This window comes from Dasypus novemcinctus, chromosome 23 (genome assembly GCF_030445035.2).
Source record: "Dasypus novemcinctus isolate mDasNov1 chromosome 23, mDasNov1.1.hap2, whole genome shotgun sequence".
Lineage (NCBI taxonomy): Eukaryota > Metazoa > Chordata > Mammalia > Cingulata > Dasypodidae > Dasypus > Dasypus novemcinctus.
This window is the reverse complement of record NC_080695.1, coordinates 26,157,201-26,175,734: the sequence shown is the minus strand read 5'-3', so window position 1 is coordinate 26,175,734 and position 18,534 is coordinate 26,157,201. Positions and strand designations below refer to the sequence as shown.

At 38.1% G+C, this 18,534-nt stretch overlaps 1 protein-coding gene and 1 pseudogene across 1 annotated transcript; one reads left to right on the top strand and one right to left on the bottom strand.

Moving 5' to 3' along the window:
- Positions 1 to 18,534, bottom strand: part of LOC139437432 (septin-14-like) — a 158,944-nt pseudogene that overhangs the window by 119,154 nt on the left and 21,256 nt on the right.
- Positions 1,290 to 4,729, top strand: LOC131275491 (transport and Golgi organization protein 1 homolog). Its single transcript, XM_058286013.2, has 4 exons — positions 1,290 to 1,405; positions 2,504 to 2,583; positions 3,523 to 3,679; positions 4,634 to 4,729. Exons 1-4 carry the CDS (start codon positions 1,357 to 1,359, stop codon positions 4,645 to 4,647), a joined length of 300 nt encoding a protein of 99 aa, XP_058141996.1. The 5' UTR covers positions 1,290 to 1,356; the 3' UTR covers positions 4,648 to 4,729.

Genomic DNA, 18,534 nt, shown 5'->3' with positions numbered 1-18,534 from the left:
GCCTGGAGAGGCTGAATTATGACCTATAGAGAAATTGGGTGCTAATTCCTGGCTCCTGTGATTGTTGCCTTATGTGGCAGAGATGTTGCCAATGTGAATAAAAGTCTTGAGATGGGGAAAGTATCCTGGATTATCCAGGTGAGCCTTCAATGCCATCACACGTTTCCTTCTTAGACAGAGGCAGAGGGCCCTTACACACACACACACACACACACACACACACACACACACACACCAGAAGGCGATGTGAAGACAGAGGCAGAGGCTGGAGAGATGTAGCCACCAGAAGCGGGAAGAGGCCGACTCCCCTTAGCACCTCTGCAGGGAGTGTGGCCCCACCCTTCCAACACCTCAACTTGGGCCCCATCACACTAATTTTGGACTTCTAGCTTCCAGAACTCTGAGAATATAATTTTTTAAAAATAAATGTTTAAAGCCACCAGTCTTTGGTCATTTGTTGCAGCTGCCACAGCAAGTGAATATATTGGCCAGCTTTTCTAACTCCTCTCCTTATCTCCATTTTCCCATCCTTAAGCAACTTTCCAACTCTGATTCATTCTCCTTATAGCTGTTAGAGTGTTCTTTGTAGGCTACACCTCCGTTCCTGCCTTCTGGTGGATTCCGGGGCATTCCATGCCCTGCAGGGGCACTTCCAGTTTCCTCATGGGGCCTGGGGAGCTTCCCCTCAGCATGTCCCTGGCGGCCTCTCCTTGTGCATTTTCTGCAGCTCCTTCTGATGCATCCCAAGCTGCAGCCACTCTGCTCAGGTCCCTTGGGCCTCTGGAAGCCTGTTGGCCTTTGTGTACACTATATATTTTCTGCTCTTCACCTGGCAATCTCCTACCCACTCAGATATTTACCTGCCTCAAAATATCTTCTGGAGAGATGGATATAAACAAAATGGTGGATAGACATGGAGACTGAATGTCGGCTCATTCCTTTTACTTGTAATGTAACCTCTGAATACATTAGGGTTCCTCTCATGTCATCAGGTGTATGCAATCCTTTCTCTTTTATTTTCTTCCTGTCTTTTAGATTTGTAGTTATTCTATTTTTCCTTGATTAAACAGGGTAGTTATGAGTTATTTCTTCCTTTCCTTTTCTTTTTCTTTTTCAGTCATTATCTGTATCCTTGATTTAATCTCCTAACAGGTCATATTTTCATCTCTTTTTCCTGATATTTAATTCTATTACTCCCTTCTTGCCTTTGTGCTATCATGATAGTGTATTTTAACCTTATATACATTTTAAGCCATGCAAGACTTTTTTGGTATTGTACAATGCATTCTTTTTCTATAATCAAGCTTGTTGGAGTTAATCCACAAAAACTCAAGGCCACAGGAGGGAAGCAAGATTATGAAACCGACTCTGCGAAGCCCTGATGCACGGAAACTTCCACAGAGAGGTAGGGAGCTCTTCGTGGATGCGCAATTCATCTTCTACTGCAAAATCCACTTCAAGGGCTTTTAGTTCCCATGAGTGATCGCTGCGATGCCTGGAAACAATCCCAAGCGCTTACTGCAGCCTGAATGGCTCTTGCTTCTGACCCCTGGGCAGGGTGGCACGTGCACCCCCCATGGACAGCAGACACCCCCACCAGGACCTCGAGGTTACTTTTACTTGAATAGAAATCCAGAGGAGGAATTGGTTAGCGCCTACTTCCCGCCTTAAAGTTCACTGTACAAAGGGTGTATTTTCCCTTTTATGTGAGAACTCTAATACAAACAACATTTTAGTATGCCGGCTGCTTACCCTAATGAAAATAGGAATTTTCTCCATAGCCCCTGGTGGATAGTCTACTGCAAGGCCTGTTGGAGAGAGGGAGGATTTTCTTACTGTTGTGGGAGGTTCCTTTCATTTTGTTTTACCTGTTTATTGTGTAGCACAACACTCATAAATTATATTTTCCTGTAATTTTACTCACCAAGGTAATAAATTTCTATTAATGCCTCATGGGTCTTTCCTCTTCTCATTACCATGCATTCATGCATAAAGGTCCATTTTTGGTCGTGAATATTTCTATGTTACTTGGTCAGATATGGAAGTCAGATTTTATATTGACTGAAAGAATTTTAAAAATCTTCCTGTGACTTGAAGAAAGGACCAATTTCTCAGGTTTCCTGATAGTTTTCCCATCCAAGGCAGTTATTTTAATTTTTAATGTGTGCTTAAATTCTAAGTGAGTTCCCTTTATACATTGGGAGATCCTGGTTTTAGTGCTGAGTTCCTGCTAGAGTGAAGCCCTGCCCTGCCGTGCCCAGAATCGGCTGGTTTGTTAGGAAGCCACCTGAACCTACAGCCAGAGCTTTGTGGAGCTCAGGGGACGGGCTTCCCCTGTGTTCTCAGCATTCATCTCGGGGGTCTGGGAAACCCTCTGCCTCTGGTGAGGGACTGAGTGGGTTCGAGGGTTTAAGATGATGGAGAAAGAGGTGGAGGGTTTGTTATCCTTCCTCACAGGAGACACGGGTCAGAATAAACTCAGTCAGTTCTTGGCCTTTTTCAGATCCTGAACCTGCTGCAGCTCCCGTGAAGAACAGCAGCTCTGGAAGTGCACTCCCCCCTGAGGAGGTGGCAGAGGGCAAGGTAAACGCTGCCCTTGTTTGTTTTCAACTGGAACAAATATTGAACGAAACTTTTCTCTTTTATTCAAATCCTGTTTTCTGGCCTTACTTATTTTGTGTGTTCTGTGATAATTTTCTCTCTCCATCTCTCTCTCTGTAAAAAACAAAAACAAAAACTCTGAAATCTGACACTGTCCCAAATGAGTTCGCTCTACATAGCAACTTCCATATGTAACATTGTTTTTGTCAGAAAATACATTCCCAGTGCTGCAGGACTCCACATCTCTCTGAGAGAACTTCATGCAGGCAAAACCTCCAGAGAGTAGGTGACCCTTTGGTCAGGGACCCTTTTGTCAGGGAAAGCAACAGAGCGGGTACGAGCAGGGGCTTGCAGGCAGACTGTGTGGCCCTGGGCAAGTGATCTAATTCCTCTCAGAACTCCTGTTCCCTCAAATTTACAGCAGGGTGGTCATCCTAAACTTGCAGACTTCTGAGAATCAGAGAGAAGACATGATAAGATTGTGAAAGGGCTCTAAAGAGTATCTGGACTCCCCTGTGCAGAGCCTAGAGTTTTCACTTCCTTTCATTTTGTGTTCATCCTTTGTAAATAACCATCTATTACGGTGATGGTGAAGGCAGGGCTGGGAACCTTCCCAGCACTGGGATAAGCTTTTTTCTTATTGTTAATCAGCTGGAGATTATATTCATCCTCTAGGCAGGCTCTTGCCATTTCCTGCCTCTGCAGACACAGGCAGTGACGCGTGTGGTGTCATTGGCCCCCTCCCCTCGGCTGTCATTGGGACCGAGAGGGAGGAGTACAGTTTCAGGCACTGATTCTGCTCTTTGGAAACCTTGTGGAGGGGATGTGCCAGGTGCTGACACCTGCTGCATTGGGTTTTAGCTTTAGGCGACAATGGTGCTTTTGTTGTGACATCAAAATATTTCAAAACTTTACCTGCAGATCAATACAGATGCAAGAGGATCCCCCTTTTTCCCAGGATCCCCCCTCATGCGCTACCCCATGGGAGGTCCTCTGTCAGCGATGCTACGATATGGGCCATCTCTGCCTCCCTGGTGGCCTCTCGGGTCTGACCTGCTGCCTCCACCTCCACCAGTTGGTAAGATGATCAGAACAGCATGAATGGACTTATAAAATGGACTCTTCCTTTCTCTCATCCCTTCCTTCTAGAAAATGTCACAGGTAGTTCTACAGAGCTTTGCAATGCGAGGTAAACCTGGCCGAGGACACTGTGACTTTCTTCAACTTTCTTAAGACACACACTGGGCTGCATCATCTCCCCCCACAGAGCCAGGCAGCAGGTGTCTCCTGTAGACAAGGAAAGAGGCTCTTTATAGGAAGCCAGAAATGTCAGTTCTGGGGATGTATGTTAAACATCCGCAGATAGTTCCAGGAAACTGGAAGGGATAAGCCCTGCTCCTAACTTCAAGAGCTGAAGATGTCCTGTCAGAAAGACACACGTGATAAACTACACAAGGTGTGACCACGAGTAATGGAAGCACCAGGGAAGGGCTCCTGTGTGCAAAAGAGACTTTCTGTGCAGCCTCCTAAGACCTTCAGTTTTGTTATCTATGAAACAGGAATAATACTTGTTGTATGAGGCTTGTGAGGATGAAGAGATACAGGACATTAAAGAAAATGTCTGACAAAATATCTGGTATAGGTTGGACATTCTTCTCACAGTTTAAGTAAAAATGTTTCCACACAGAGAATTATTAAAAGATGTTTTTGAACTGTATTAAACTAAACTAAGATTATCAACAGTGTAGGTCCAGAGATTTGCAATCACTACTTCAAAAAGTAAGGGAAAGACCTCTTTTATTAAAATTCAGCTTCCACAAGATAAATAATTTTAAGATGTGTACACAGTTATTTAAATTCAGAGATCTCTATCTGCTATCTGAAGACAAGTTTGTTTTCATTACAGAGAGACACACAGATGTGGGCACTCACTAAAATATCTTCAGGGGGCCCAGAAATATTATAAAAGAGAAAATGTATACAGGAAAAAATAGGATTAGACTGAAATAATCAAAACCTTTTTGCTTTACAGGACAACCAGTTTGAGATTTGACAGACCCCCAGTGGCGTCAGCATACCATAGCTATTTTAAATGTTCATATAAATAAAGTTTTTCACATAAATGAAATCATTCAATATGTGGTCTTTTTCTGACAAGCTTCTTTCACTTAGCATGATGCTTTCAAAGATCATCCATGCCATACCATATATCAGTACTTCATTCTTCTGCCAAATCATATTCCATTGTGTGATATATCACATTTTTTAAATCCTTTCATTAGTAGATGGACAACACTTGTGTTTTTTGGCTCTCGCTCTACTCAATGACCCTTTTTCTACATTTTGGACCTTATCACCTACAATACAGTACCCCTGAATTCCCAGTGTTAGTCATTTCTGATCATTGCCTCCCATTGCTTTTTTTTTTTTTATTTCTCTCCCCTCCCCCCCCCCCCCCCCCCGTTGTCTGTTCTCTGTGTCCATTTTTCTGCCTGTTTTTCTTTGTCTGCGGCATGGGAATCAGTGTTTCTTTTGTTGCATCATCTTATTGTGTCAGCTCTCCGTGTGGGCTGTCATTCCTGGGCAGGCTGCACTTTCTTTCTCAATGGGCGGCTCTCCTTATGGGGCACGCTCCTTGCACGTGGGGCTCCCCTATGCGGGGGCACTCCTGCATGGCAGGGCATTCCTTGCGCGCATCAGCACTGAGCATGGGCCAGCTCCACATGGGCCAGGGAGGCGTGGGGTTTGAACCGCGGACCTCCCATGTGGTAGACGGACGCCCTAACCACTGGGCCAAGTCCGCTTCACTCCCGTGGCTTTTTAGCACTTTGCTTTTAATACAGACAGGTAAGGTTCACCAGACATTTGAAGAAAAATAGGCTGTGAATGAGTCACCAAAAGAAATGAAGAAAAAAAGACAATGCACAGCACCTTCAGTTTTTTAACAGAAAAATTTCCTACCTAAAAAGCCATAACCAGCAGCATTATCAAATAGGAGGGTATAACAGAGATGTTATCAGAGACACAAGGTCAAAAACATTTGCTTTCCATGAACTATTTTTTCTCAGGAAGCCCAGAAAAAAATGAGGGAGTAACGAAAAAAATAAAAGTTGTTGCTTCTCAGGAAGAGGGGAATCCTTAGGATGATGAGAAGGAACTTCCAGGGATAGCAGCGGTGCAGCAGTCCAAGAGTTCACCCAGGGAAGCTGGGAGCAGTAGGGCAGAGCCCCAGGAGGGATATCCCCAAAGAAACAAGGGAGCTACTTACTGTGACCTAATCACAGGAGTTTGACAGCTGGGACAGAGAAGTTTCCAGCTATCTAGTAACACATCGAAAACTAAACAAATGAAAAAAGAGGCAATTTACAACACCAGAGAAAACATTGTCTCCTTTAGAAAAATAACTCAAGTATACCGTGTTGTTCACTGGTGCACAGTCTTCATATAGGAATGATCATGTAAGCACCTATTATTTTTTTAAAATGAATATAGGTCTTTTGGAAGAATAAGGGAGGAAAATTACATGGGTGGGAGAGAGTTGGAGTGAAAGACCGTCATCTTTCACTGTAGTAGAAAATAACTTAAAGTAGAAATATCAACAAATTGCAACATAAGAATGTCATTTAGAATAGGGAAGTAAGTGGCAGGAAAAAAAAATGTGGGTTTGGGAGAGGTGGGAAGGGAGGATTCCTGTTTTTCAGTGTAAACCTTATATTGTATGACTTTTACACTACATACATTAATTGCTTTGTAAATTCAATTATCGTTTTCAAGATAAAGGAACCAGAACTGAAAAGATTAGTGAGAACTATGAGAAACTAACTATTTAATTTAAGTAAATAAAATGGAACCATTGATGAGGAACAATTATCTTCTTTACTGTCAGAAGATACATAAAAAAAGAAAAGAAAAAATTATTACCAACACACACACACATGCAGAAACACAATAGTCCAAATCGGAAAAGTGTATGAACCAAGGCACATAACAAATTCATATGGGGAATTTTCAACTAATAAACTTCCAGGGGTTTCAGATTCTTATGTGCATTGCATATATAGTTGGGGGTCACGATGCTTGATTCTTTCACTTTATTTAGTGGTTTTTCAAAATAATGAAAAGTAATGAATTGGTTGCTTAGCATCCTCCAAAACTGATGGAGTTTTCTTTCTACGTATCATTATATATGCATGAATTTTATATACATGATTTGTTTTAGCCCACTAAAGTTATTGTTATTGATTCTAAAATATTAGTAAGAGGCTCTAGCTTGCTCCTGACTTCTTTTTTTTATTATTATTATTATTTTAGATTCATTGATCATACAAAATGTTACATCAAAAAATATAAGAGGTTCCCATGTACCCTACTCCCCACACCCTCCTCTCTTCCCACATCAAGAACTTCTTTCATTAGTGTAATCTGACTTCTTTTGTCTCAACAAAGAAGTCTTTGAGAGCTTCTTTGAGTGGATTATCTTGGGCAGTTCCCAGGATTGGGGTTCCCAGACATAATTCCTTCAGTGGGAAATTATATCTAGTGATCATTATCTGAGAGCTAGGGGAGCTGATTGCTCTGGGTAAGTCAGTGTATCTAGAAATTTTATGTTCCTTTTTTTTCGAAATATAAAAATCTATCATCAGTTCTTATTTTAGACTTCAAACCAAATTCAGGACTACAGGATTTTTACTTGACTTCTTTGGGCATCTTTATGCATTTGTTTTTCTTCTATGCTAAAAATTCTAGTTGCCAATCTTACCAACATACATTCTTATTCCTTATACCACAACACACGCTCAACTCAGAATAACAATACCAATATTATCACCAGCTTTTTCATTATAGAAAAGTTTAAAATCCTTTTGAAAATAAGGAATTTTTAATAACATTTGACAAAACATTAGGAAATGGAATTCAGAAATATATAAAAATCACCTCAAAGTTTTTTCAAATGAATAAAAAACTATGGTAAATTTAATAAGTACTTAAACATACAAAAGTTGAAAGCATGCATCTCCAGCAGATCCACACTACAAGAAATGTTCCAAGGTGTCCATTAGGCAGAAGGAACAAGATGTCAGTGAGAAATCTAGATCAATACAAAAGAGTCAGCAGCACTGGAAATGGTTTATACATGAGTCAATATATAAGATACGTTTCTTCTTTTAAAATTTCTTCTAAAGGTGATCATTTTTTAAAATAACAACAAACTACTGTGGGGTTTATAACATATAAATTTAATGTGTTTAACAATAGTAGCATAAAAAGCTGAGATGGAAGTAAGTAGAAAGATACTATATTAAAGGACTTATACCATACATGAAGTGGTATAAGGCCTCTACCAACAGAGATAAGTTAAAAATTTATACTACATGGAAGTGGATGTGTCTCAAGCATTTGGGCTCACAATTACCATATAGAAGGTCCAGGGTTCGACACCCAGGGTTGCCTGGTTAGCTCAAGCTCTCCCACGCGATGAGCTGGCCCACGCATACTGATGGCCCATGATAGAATGCAAAAAAATTTATACTACATGGAGCATGTGGCTCAAGCGATTGGGCTCCCATCTACCATGTTGGAGGTCCAGGATTGAATTTCTGGGGTCTCCACATGAATGCAAGCTAACCTACACAGGGAGCTGGCCCAAGCAGAGTGCTGGCCAGCACAAGAGTGCTGGCCCATACAGCAAGGTGACCCAAGCAAAGAGCTAGCGCAGCAAGATGATGCAACAAAAAGAAACGAAGAGAAGAGACAATAGGAGGCACAGCAGACCAGGGAGCTGAGGTGGTGCAAGGGATTGAGCACCTTCTTTCCAGTCCAGAAGGTCCCAGGATTGTTTCCCAGTGCCACTTAAAGAGAAGAAAAGAAGACACAGAAGAACACATAGCAAATGGACAAGGAAAGTAGACAATGTGGGGGAGTAGGAAATAAATATATCTTCAAAAAAATATTTATACTATAAACCCTAAAGCAACAACTAAAATTATAAAAAACTAAGTCATGGCTAATAACTCATATAAGGAGATGATATAGGATTAAAGGACACTTTAAACATTTATCCAAAAGAAGGCAGAAAGAGTGAAAAAAACGATAACAAAGAACAGAGAGGAAAAACGGAAATAAATTGCATCATAAACATATCAATAAGCACATGAATATTAATAGTCTAAAGACCTTAAATAAATGGCAGAGATGATAACATTGGATAAAAACTGAGACCCAACTATATGGCCAAGAAGAACTTCACTTTAAAGATGACACATAAAAGTTAAAAGTAAAAGGGTAGAAAAAGATGTCCCATGATAACACTAGTCAAAAGAAAGCCAGAGTGTTTATATTAGTATCAGACAAAGAACACTGACAGAGATAAGGTCATTTAATAAAAAGGGACAATTAATCAAAAGGCTGCAACTAGTCTAAACGCCATGTGTGCAATTACTAATAGAGCTTCAAAACACAAAAGCAAAAATGAATACAACTGCAAGGAAATATAATCGAATGCACAGTTAAAAGTCAGTGATTTCAATATCCTCTCTTAGAAATTGATGCAAAAGCAGCCAAGACTTGAGCTACACTATCCACCAACTTGACTTGAGTGATCTTTATAGAACACTGCATGCAAACATACCTGAATAAACATTCTCAAGTACATCTGTAACAATAATCAGAATTGGCCCTATTTTGAGCCATAAAACAAGCCACAATAAATTCAGAAGGACCATAATGCAATTAGATTGAAAATCAATAATAGAGAGTTCCCTGAAAACTTGGAAAATATTAACACACATCTAAAACATGTTAAAGAAGAAATCAAAAGGGAAATTATGAGTTATTTTGAACTGGATGAAAATGAAACCACAACATCTGAACTTGTGGGATGCAATTAAAGCAGTATTTAGAGGAAGATTTAAAGCACCCAATATCTATAACAGGAAATAAAATGATCTCCAAACAATGGATTTAGCTTCTTTATCAAGAAACTAGAAAAGAGCAAATCAAATCCATAATAAGCAGGAAAAAAGAAAATAATATGGATTGCGTAGAAATCAATGTGATCACAAACATAAAAACAATAGAGAATTATCAGAACAATAAAACTTAAAAACCTCTAGTCATAGATATCAGGAAAATAAGAGAGAATATACAAATTACCATTATTGAAATGAGAGATGTGAAATCTCTAACAGCTCTGTGGTTATTGAAAAGGATGATAAAGGAATATGAAAAACAACTTTATGTGGAACAGATTTGGCTCAATGATTAGAGTGTCCACCTACCACATGGGAGGTCCAGGGTTCAAACCCAGGGCCTCCTGACCCATGTGATGAGCTGGTCCACGTACAATGCTGATGCATGCAAAGAGTGCCGTGCCATGCAGGGGTATCCCCCACGTAAGGGAGCCCCACAGCAAGGTGTGCACCCCGTAAGGAGAGCCACCCAGTGCAAGAAAATTGCAACCTGTCCAGGAGTGGCGCTGCACACATGGAGAGCTGACACAGCAAGATGACACAACAAAAAGAGACAGAGATTCCTGGTGCCGCTGACAAGAATATAAGTGGACACAGAAGAATACACAGCAAATGGAAACAGAGAGTAGACAACTGGTGGGGAGGGCCAGGAAAGGGGAGAGAAATAAATAAAAAATAAATCTTTAAAACAAAAACTTTATGTAATAGATTTGACTGCTTAGATAGAAGAGACAAATTCCTAGAGTGCCACAAATGACCCAAATCACTGAAGGATAACCTGATTTGCCCTATACATATTAAGAAATTGTAATTACATAGAAATATTCCCAAAAAAGAACTCCAGGCTGAGATGGCTTCTCTGGTGAATTCCACTGAATATCTAAGGAATAAATAATACCAAATTTATGGAAACTTTTCCAAAAAATGTTGAAGAGGAAGGACTACTTCCCAACCCAGAATTGCCTTAATACTAAAATGAGAAAAAGGGAAGCGGATTTGGCCCAGTGGTTAGGGCATCCACCTACCAAATGGGAGGTCCACGGTTCAAACCCCGCGCCTCCTTGACCCGTGTGGAGCTGGTCCATGTGCAGTGTTGATGCACGCAAGGAGTGCCGTGCCATGCAGGGCGTTCCCCGCTTAGGGGAGCCCCACGCGCAAGGAGTGCACCCCACAAGGAGAGCCGCCCGGTGTGAAAGAAAGTGCAGCCTGCCCAGGAATGGTGCCGCACACACGGAGAGCTGACACAACAGATGACACAACCAAAAGAAACAGATTCCCAGTGCCGCTGATAAGGATAGAAGCAGTCACAGAAGAACACACAGCAAATGGACACAGAGAGCAGACAACTGGGGTGTGGGGCAGGGAGAGGAAAAAAAAAAACTTAAAAAATAAATAAAAATAAAATGAGAAAAAGACAGGATAAGAAGAGAAACCTATAGACCAATACACATTCTGAATTTTGACACCAATATGCATTATGATGCAAAAATTATAAACAAGAGTTTAGCAATCTGGACTCAACAAAATATTAAAAGGGTAATGCATCATAACCAGAGGCTGTTTATCCTAGGAAAGAGGGGTTGCCATAATATTCAAATATTCACAAATGTAATTCCCTATGTTAATAAACTTAAAAAGGAAAAAGCAATATGGTCATCTCAACAAACACAGAAAACACGTTTGCATAACTCCAACAGCCAATCCTGATAAAACCCTCAGTCTGCTAAGAATAGAAAGGAATTCCCTCAGGCTGATAAAGGGCATCTAGAAAAACCTCTCCCTTACATCAGACTTAATGCTGAGAAACTGAATGCTTTCAGCCTAAGATCAGGAGCTTGGCATGCTTTTACTACTTCTAGTCAACATTGTTTGTAGGTTTTAGCCAGTGAGAGCAGGCATAAACAGGCAAGCAAACAAATAACAAACAAAATGCATGTAGATTAGAAAAGAAGACATAAAATTATCTTTTTTGCAGACGACATGGTTGTCTATGTAAAATATCCAATGGAATCTACAAAAAAGCTACAAGAACTACTTGGTTGACAATTTCTTATAATTTTGAACTTAAATATAGTTTTGTGTTCAGTATTTTGTCAGAACTGCCAATGATGTTTATAAGAAATTGATATATATTTTTTCATATGGTACATGTATGAACAAATACTGTATAACACACACACTGCACTCCTAAATATTTACCTAGGCCAAAGAAAGCAAATATCTAGACAAGGACTTGTACACTCATGTTACGGCAACTTTTTTTGTAATCCATAACTGGAAAGAATTCAAGTATTCATCAGTCTGGAATTGATAACAAAGGTTAATTTACTCATATAATGGAATGCTGCTCATCAATAAAAAGTAAACAAATATTTAAACACATAACAGCAAAGATTAATCTCAAAATAATTATGCTGACTGAAAAAACTAGAGGAAAAAATGCATATTGAATGATATTAGTAGAACAAAATTCGTGAAAATATAAACGAATCAATAGGGGCAGAAAGATGAGAACTTGCCAGTTGGGCAAGTTGGGAGGATGAATATACAACATTAAACTAGGAAATTTTTTAAAATCCTCTTTATTTTTATAACATATGTAAAACTTAAAATCTCCCATTTTACCCACTTTCAAGTGTACAATTCAATAGCATTAACTACATTCACAATATTGTATCATCAACATCCATTACTCCAATTTTTTCATCACCTCAAACAGAAACTCTGCACCCATTAAGCAATAAATTTCCCTTCCCACTCTGCCCCTTTGCCCTGTCACTGGTAACCTATAATCTACTGTCTATAATCTACTATCTCTCTCTATGTCTCTTTGCAACCTCAAAGATACTTTTTAATGTCATGGTGACATTCAATCCACTCAAAAAGGTGAATTGACAAAGCCATGTTAAATGTGAAAATTCAGGATACAAAATCAGAAGGAAATTTTCAAAAGGAAGGAAAATGGAAAAAAAAAACCACCTTAGTTTCTAGAACCCTGGTGACTTTTGTTTGTATAACCTTTTTGACTTTAGTTTTAACACATACTCAAAGATAGAAGATTTGAGATTATCATGCAAATGCTATCCATGCTTTCCCATTGTATTCTACCTCTCTTTTTTTTCTCTGAAATTTTTCTTCTAATATTGTTTTAACAAGGTCTGACATCAAAGCATAGGGTAGGAGTTCTAATTTAAAAACCTGGGTCCTTTATTGTAATAAAAACTATCAAAGAAGCATTATCAGTAGAATTTGAAAAGAAAAAAAATCTAAGAATTAGCTTTTATTTTCTTCAGGGGAGAAAAGCAGAGTTTTATTTTACATCAATTTTTTTTAAGCAAATCAATTTTATTGATACATATTAATAAACCATACAATCCCTCCAAAGTGTACAATTAATGGTATTTGGTATAATCACATAGTTCTCCATCAATTCAAACATTATTGAAACATTTTCCTTATTCCAATAATAATAATATTAATAAGGAAAAACCAAACACAAACTCATCATCTCTCACTCTCTCTATACATCTCTTGTTGAACATAGCTACTATTCTATTTCTATCTTTCTAGTTTATTCATATTTACATTTTGTATAGATGGAGCCAAACAATATGTAGGACCTTCTGTCTAGTTTCTTTCCCTTAGTATATTTCTTTTCTTTCCTTTACCCTTACTGGAAAATTGTTAATATATTACTATATATTACTGTCCATAGTTTGCTTTGGTAGTATTTTTGCCTGACATGAACATAACAGTAACATACATTTATTCAGTTTCAAAGAAAAACAGTCATATATAAGCAACATTACCACATCCAAAATTCACATGAGGTTTCACTATACTATACGGTCCCATGTTAATTTTTTTAGCTTTCCTCTAGGAAGAGGCAGACCTTAGACTTTCGCTTTCAACCTGTCATACCCATATAGTAGCACTGCTAGTTACAAACACTATGATGTGCTTTCACCTTTTTCCATTCATTTCCGAAGATTAACTAACAACTTTATTACCAATTTTGCACAGATTAATCTTCAGGATTCCGTTCTCTAACCACATTCTATTTTCTGGTGACATATATTCTAACTATTAACTCCATGAGTTTACACAGTACATGTAGTTCATAATAGCACAATCATAGAGTAGTTGTCCTTTTGTGTCTGGCTTGCTTCACTCAATATAATGTCCTCCAGGTTCATCCATGTTGTCATATGCTTCACGACTTCATTTCTTCTTACAGCTGCATAATATTCCATCATGTGAGTGCACCACAATGTTTATTCATTGACTGGTTGATGGACAACTGGGTTGTGTCCATCTTTTGGCAGTTGTGAATAACGCAGCTATGGACACTGGGATGCAGATCCCCATTCATGTCACTGCTCTCAGCTAATAATTAGCTTATTATAGCAATATTTTATGTGCATGAGTCCCCAACAAATCTTCTAGCTTCTATTAAACAGTCATTTCTTGTGCCTGGGAGCCCCAGGCAGGGCTATGATAAAAGAATTTCCCCACTGAACTGACTTTTTTTAACACTATCCCATATATTCTTTGATCTTTTTATTTTATTTTTTCATTTTGGCAAATATCTCTTGAGCGCCAATTTTGTGCTCTTATTTGTTTTAAGTGGTAGGAATTCAGCACCTAACAAGGTGCCCACAGAACTTGCTCACAAGGAGTTCACCTTCCAGTTGGAGAAATGTACAGCAAATGAACAGATTAATTTTGAAGAAGAAGAACTTCAAACAGTGAAACGCATTGAAAACAGTAACAGGAAGTTGGCGTAGGCGTGATGGTCAGAGGACTACTTTTTACCATCTTTGTCCTTCTTTAAGTTGGTGCACACCTAGGCTCTCAGTGTTTCTAAGGCAGTCTTCATTTTATAAAAATCTATGATCTCTTCTTCTAATTGTTTTCTCTCTTCTTCAAGTTTTATTGTCTCCTCTTGTTGGACTTTTTTAAGGTGCGCAAACTTGTCCTGTAGCTATGAAATAAATGTGCGATTGTGACTCAAAGCAAAGGGTGAGGGCACATCCCTGGAACATGCTTATCTTTTCCCCTGGTTATTGTCAATCCATGAGGTAGGTTACAAACTTCAGGGAAACAGAAAAGCTTCAATAAAACAGCAGAAAGTGATTATAATTTCACGTGTTTCACAGGTTTTGATAACAATATTCAATACAAGCCTATCAGGCTTTCATTGAATGCTCAATCAATTAATAAGCAATAGTTTGTTGGGGGTTACTGATAACTAGCCATCATGCTTTGAAGGATACATGCTAACTGAGTCGGGACTCTGCTGCAATCCTTGGCAGCAGTGCTTTTGAAGATATGTACTGTTGTTCCATGATCCTTACTAATAAATCCATTTTGAGAAAATAGAAAGTAAAGCTAGGGAAAATGCATCTCTTTTTGTATATAGGTGACTTAATCTGATAATGAGCTCCCTGTATCTTGGGTTCTCCCTTATTGTCTGCAGTGCCTGAAAGTTGGACCAAGTATGTTTGCTCACTTGAAGCCAATTCCTATGGCCACGCATTCCAAGGCGCCGATCCTGGATTTTATTTCATTTTCTTTTTTATTGGTTCTCCTGTAGCTGTATTTTTATTGTAAATTGCCTAGAATACATTTTGGAAGCAGGTGAGACATAGATATTGAATGAATCAATTTTACTAGTGGATAGGCTTACATATATTAAGGAGAATATTAATACTTGAAAAATGGTTATGTATTTTATTTGAGGAATAAATATACTCCCATTTTTCTTGATATGGAAGATGGAGTATAAGAAAACTGAATGCCACTTATGCCTTATTAACTCATCTAGAGGAATATTAATAAAGATGTACAAAACACTAAAACAATAGTTGAACAATATTTCTTAATTATCTAAACAGGTAATATTCTCTTAGTATATATGTTTATCCAATCAACTCTATCAACTTATATATGAATATACATATACATATATCCATATTCATATGTAAGGGAGAGTAAGGGGTGAATGCTTGTTCCACAAAAGCTTAATAAAATATATTTTTAATATCAGAGCTCTCTCATATAGAATTTTGTAGTGTCTTGTGTTTGCAAAATTACCTTTGTATTAATGACTTCCTGTATTTCACTATAGTAATCATCTTTAAAATATCATCAGTTCTCTGTATGACTCACTAATCTTAAAAAAATCATCATCCTTATTGCTTGTTTCTCAAAACTACTTTCCTTAATATCTACATTTAGAAATAACTCAATTAGGGACTGTCCTTTATTAATAAAGAGACCTAACAACCAATGGCAATACGTGATCTGTGATTGTTTCTTATTTAAAACCAAAGAGATAAAAGTGACAACTTGGTACCACTGGGGAGTTTGAATGTCTATTGGATATTAATGATATTATGGAATTACTATTAATTTTTACTTGTGATATGGCTAATGTGGGTAGGTAGAAGAATGTCCTTACTCAGCCAACACACACGGAATTACCTAGGATTAAAGTGTCATACACCCTGCAATTTACTCTCCAATGGTGCAGGGGAAAAGAAGCTCCTGTGTCTCAGTATGTTTCCACATACACACACACACCAGGCACATATGCAAATATACACACCTAGAGATAAATAAAGCAAAATAGTAATTCTTGAATTTAGGTGGAGGAATACGAGTGTGTACTCCAAGCTCACCTTTTCTGTTTGACAGATGAAAATTGGGGGAAAAAGCAATCAAAGCATAAGTGTGTAACTCTTGTGATATTGTTAGTTTGTAGAAAAAGATGTAAAAATTGTATAAGCTTAGAAGCCGGCAACTAATCTACTAACCCAATTTAGTTTGATAAATAGTGCTTAGTATTTAAATGTGTAAATAATATTCCTTTTTCCCAATTTGCCTGCCATATGTGTCTTGAAGAGGTTCTAATTAAAATCTACAGTCAAAGAACAATGTTCCTTGACTTCTTTTTCCTTACTCTCTGTAATGGGGTTATAAAAAGTCAGGAAACTGCTTTGGATAGAATCAACATGGACATATCAATTTATGTTTGTTTATTTTCTCACAAAATCATAACGAATAATATGAATATCATTTGAGAGGACCATGCTCTCCTGTCAATTTGAAATGTAACTTTATCATATTACCATATTAAATTTCCATATGAGTTTTATTTCTGGACTCCCTGTTCGTTCCCTTTCTCCCTTCCTCCCTCTCTCCCTCCCTCCCTTCCTTTCTTTCTTTCTGTTGGAAACTGAGGCACAGCAGCCTCACAAAGAGAGATGTGCTGTCTCCATGGCTACTGTTGCAACCTAAGGAATGCAGTAATTAAGAGTTCCCGACAAATGGGATGAAGCTGTTAAAGGTTGAAAGAAAAGATGAGCACATACTTTTTGTAGTGAATGAAACACTTAGACTTTGTACCTTGAGATAAGATTTTTAAAATTCCTTAGACTATAGGTAATGCTGCTTGTCATCACGTAGGGTACACGTTCCTGCTTGTTGTCACGTAGACTGGGGTATATAGAGAGCCCCTTGTAAATAATAAAGGAGTCTGAGGAGTTATTACTCACAGACCCCCTGATCCCAGCTCTCTTGCTTGTTCTTACTCTTTGTTTCTTTCCCCCTTTTCTCTTTCTCTCATTCCTGATACCCTTTGGGTCCAAATTTCCAATACATTCTTTCTTTTTTATAAAAGGGAGTAAAGGGTTTATTAAGAAACAAAAACACAAGAAAAGTACATGGTCTGAGGCATGGACCACGGGCATGATGCAGAATGAGATGCACTGTAACTGGGTTGTAATAACACATTTTATACATTTACAATCTTCAGGTAAGGAAGGCCTTCATAGAGCAATACAAAGAATTGCAACATTTGTAATTGACAGAAATAGTGCATTAGACCATGTCAAAGTATAAAACTTCTATGCAACAAAGGACATTGTGAATTAAGGTAAAAGACAGGAGACAAATTAGGAGGGTTATTGCAAAATTTATGAAACAAAAGAACAGTATAATATATAAAGAAATGCAAACCATAAGAGAAAGTCTAATAGGAAAATACTGTGGACAAATAGACAATTCTCTGAAAAAATACAAATAAAAAATGAAAGCATGAAAACATGATGAACTCATTTACAAGCTCTTTATTAATGAGGGATATATTAAAACATATCAATTTTTTTGATATTTGAAAATTTTAAGGCTTGGGCTTGAATTTTGGATGATCCATCTGCTAGCTATGCTTGGAAAGTGTACTTTACATCTGTGAGCCTCTACTGTCCTTGTCAGTCAGAGTTGCTGTTTACTTATCATATTAAAAGCATTCCATTGTTCTTTTTTGAGCAAGTATTTCCCTATCACCTTGTTCTCCATGGATGCCCTAGCGGAGAAATAGAAAAATGTAAATGGTTTCTTTGTTTTCTGTTTGCTTCCTAGTTTGGGTTTAAGTCCTTAAGAGACACAGCTATGCTTCCCGTTCTGGGATGCCAAAAGATACTTTTGTATAATTCCAAACTTTTCCCTTCATATCTAAATTAATGGAATTTCTGTGATTTACAGTTTGGCTGTCCCTGACTGAGAAGTCTGGTCAACTACTGCACCTAATCACCATCTTGCTTCTTTAAAAAAGAAAGTCCAAGTTCCAATTTACCTACTGGTAAGGGGAGAAATGTGCCCTCCAAATAGATCTGTTGAGGTCCTAATCCCTAGTACCTCAGGAGGTGATCTTATTTGAAGATAGAACATTACAAATGGAATTAGGATGGTTAAAATGAGGCCATACTATTACTGATGTTTAGTGCATGTAGAAGTTTTAATTAAATTGACTGTGAATGTGTGGAAATGGATAAAGTTGATGGGAACACATTATAGTGAGTAGCAGCTGGCTTATAAATGGGATTGAGGCTGAAAAGGGTAGTCTAGGGATGTAAATGTCAATTGAAAGTATGGAATGCAATGAATGTCCCATGATGATGAA

What these genes read in the sequence shown, in the direction of transcription:
- LOC131275491 (XM_058286013.2), top strand. Translation starts at nt 1,357, where the DNA reads ATGAAACCGACTCTGCGAAGCCCTGATGCACGGAAACTTCCACAGAGA. An exon ending in ACGGAAACTTCCACAGAGAG is followed by an intron (nt 1,406 to 2,503) that starts GTAGGGAGCTCT and finishes GGCCTTTTTCAG; the next exon opens with ATCCTGAACCTGCTGCAGCT. An exon ending in AGGAGGTGGCAGAGGGCAAG is followed by an intron (nt 2,584 to 3,522) that starts GTAAACGCTGCC and finishes CTTTACCTGCAG; the next exon opens with ATCAATACAGATGCAAGAGG.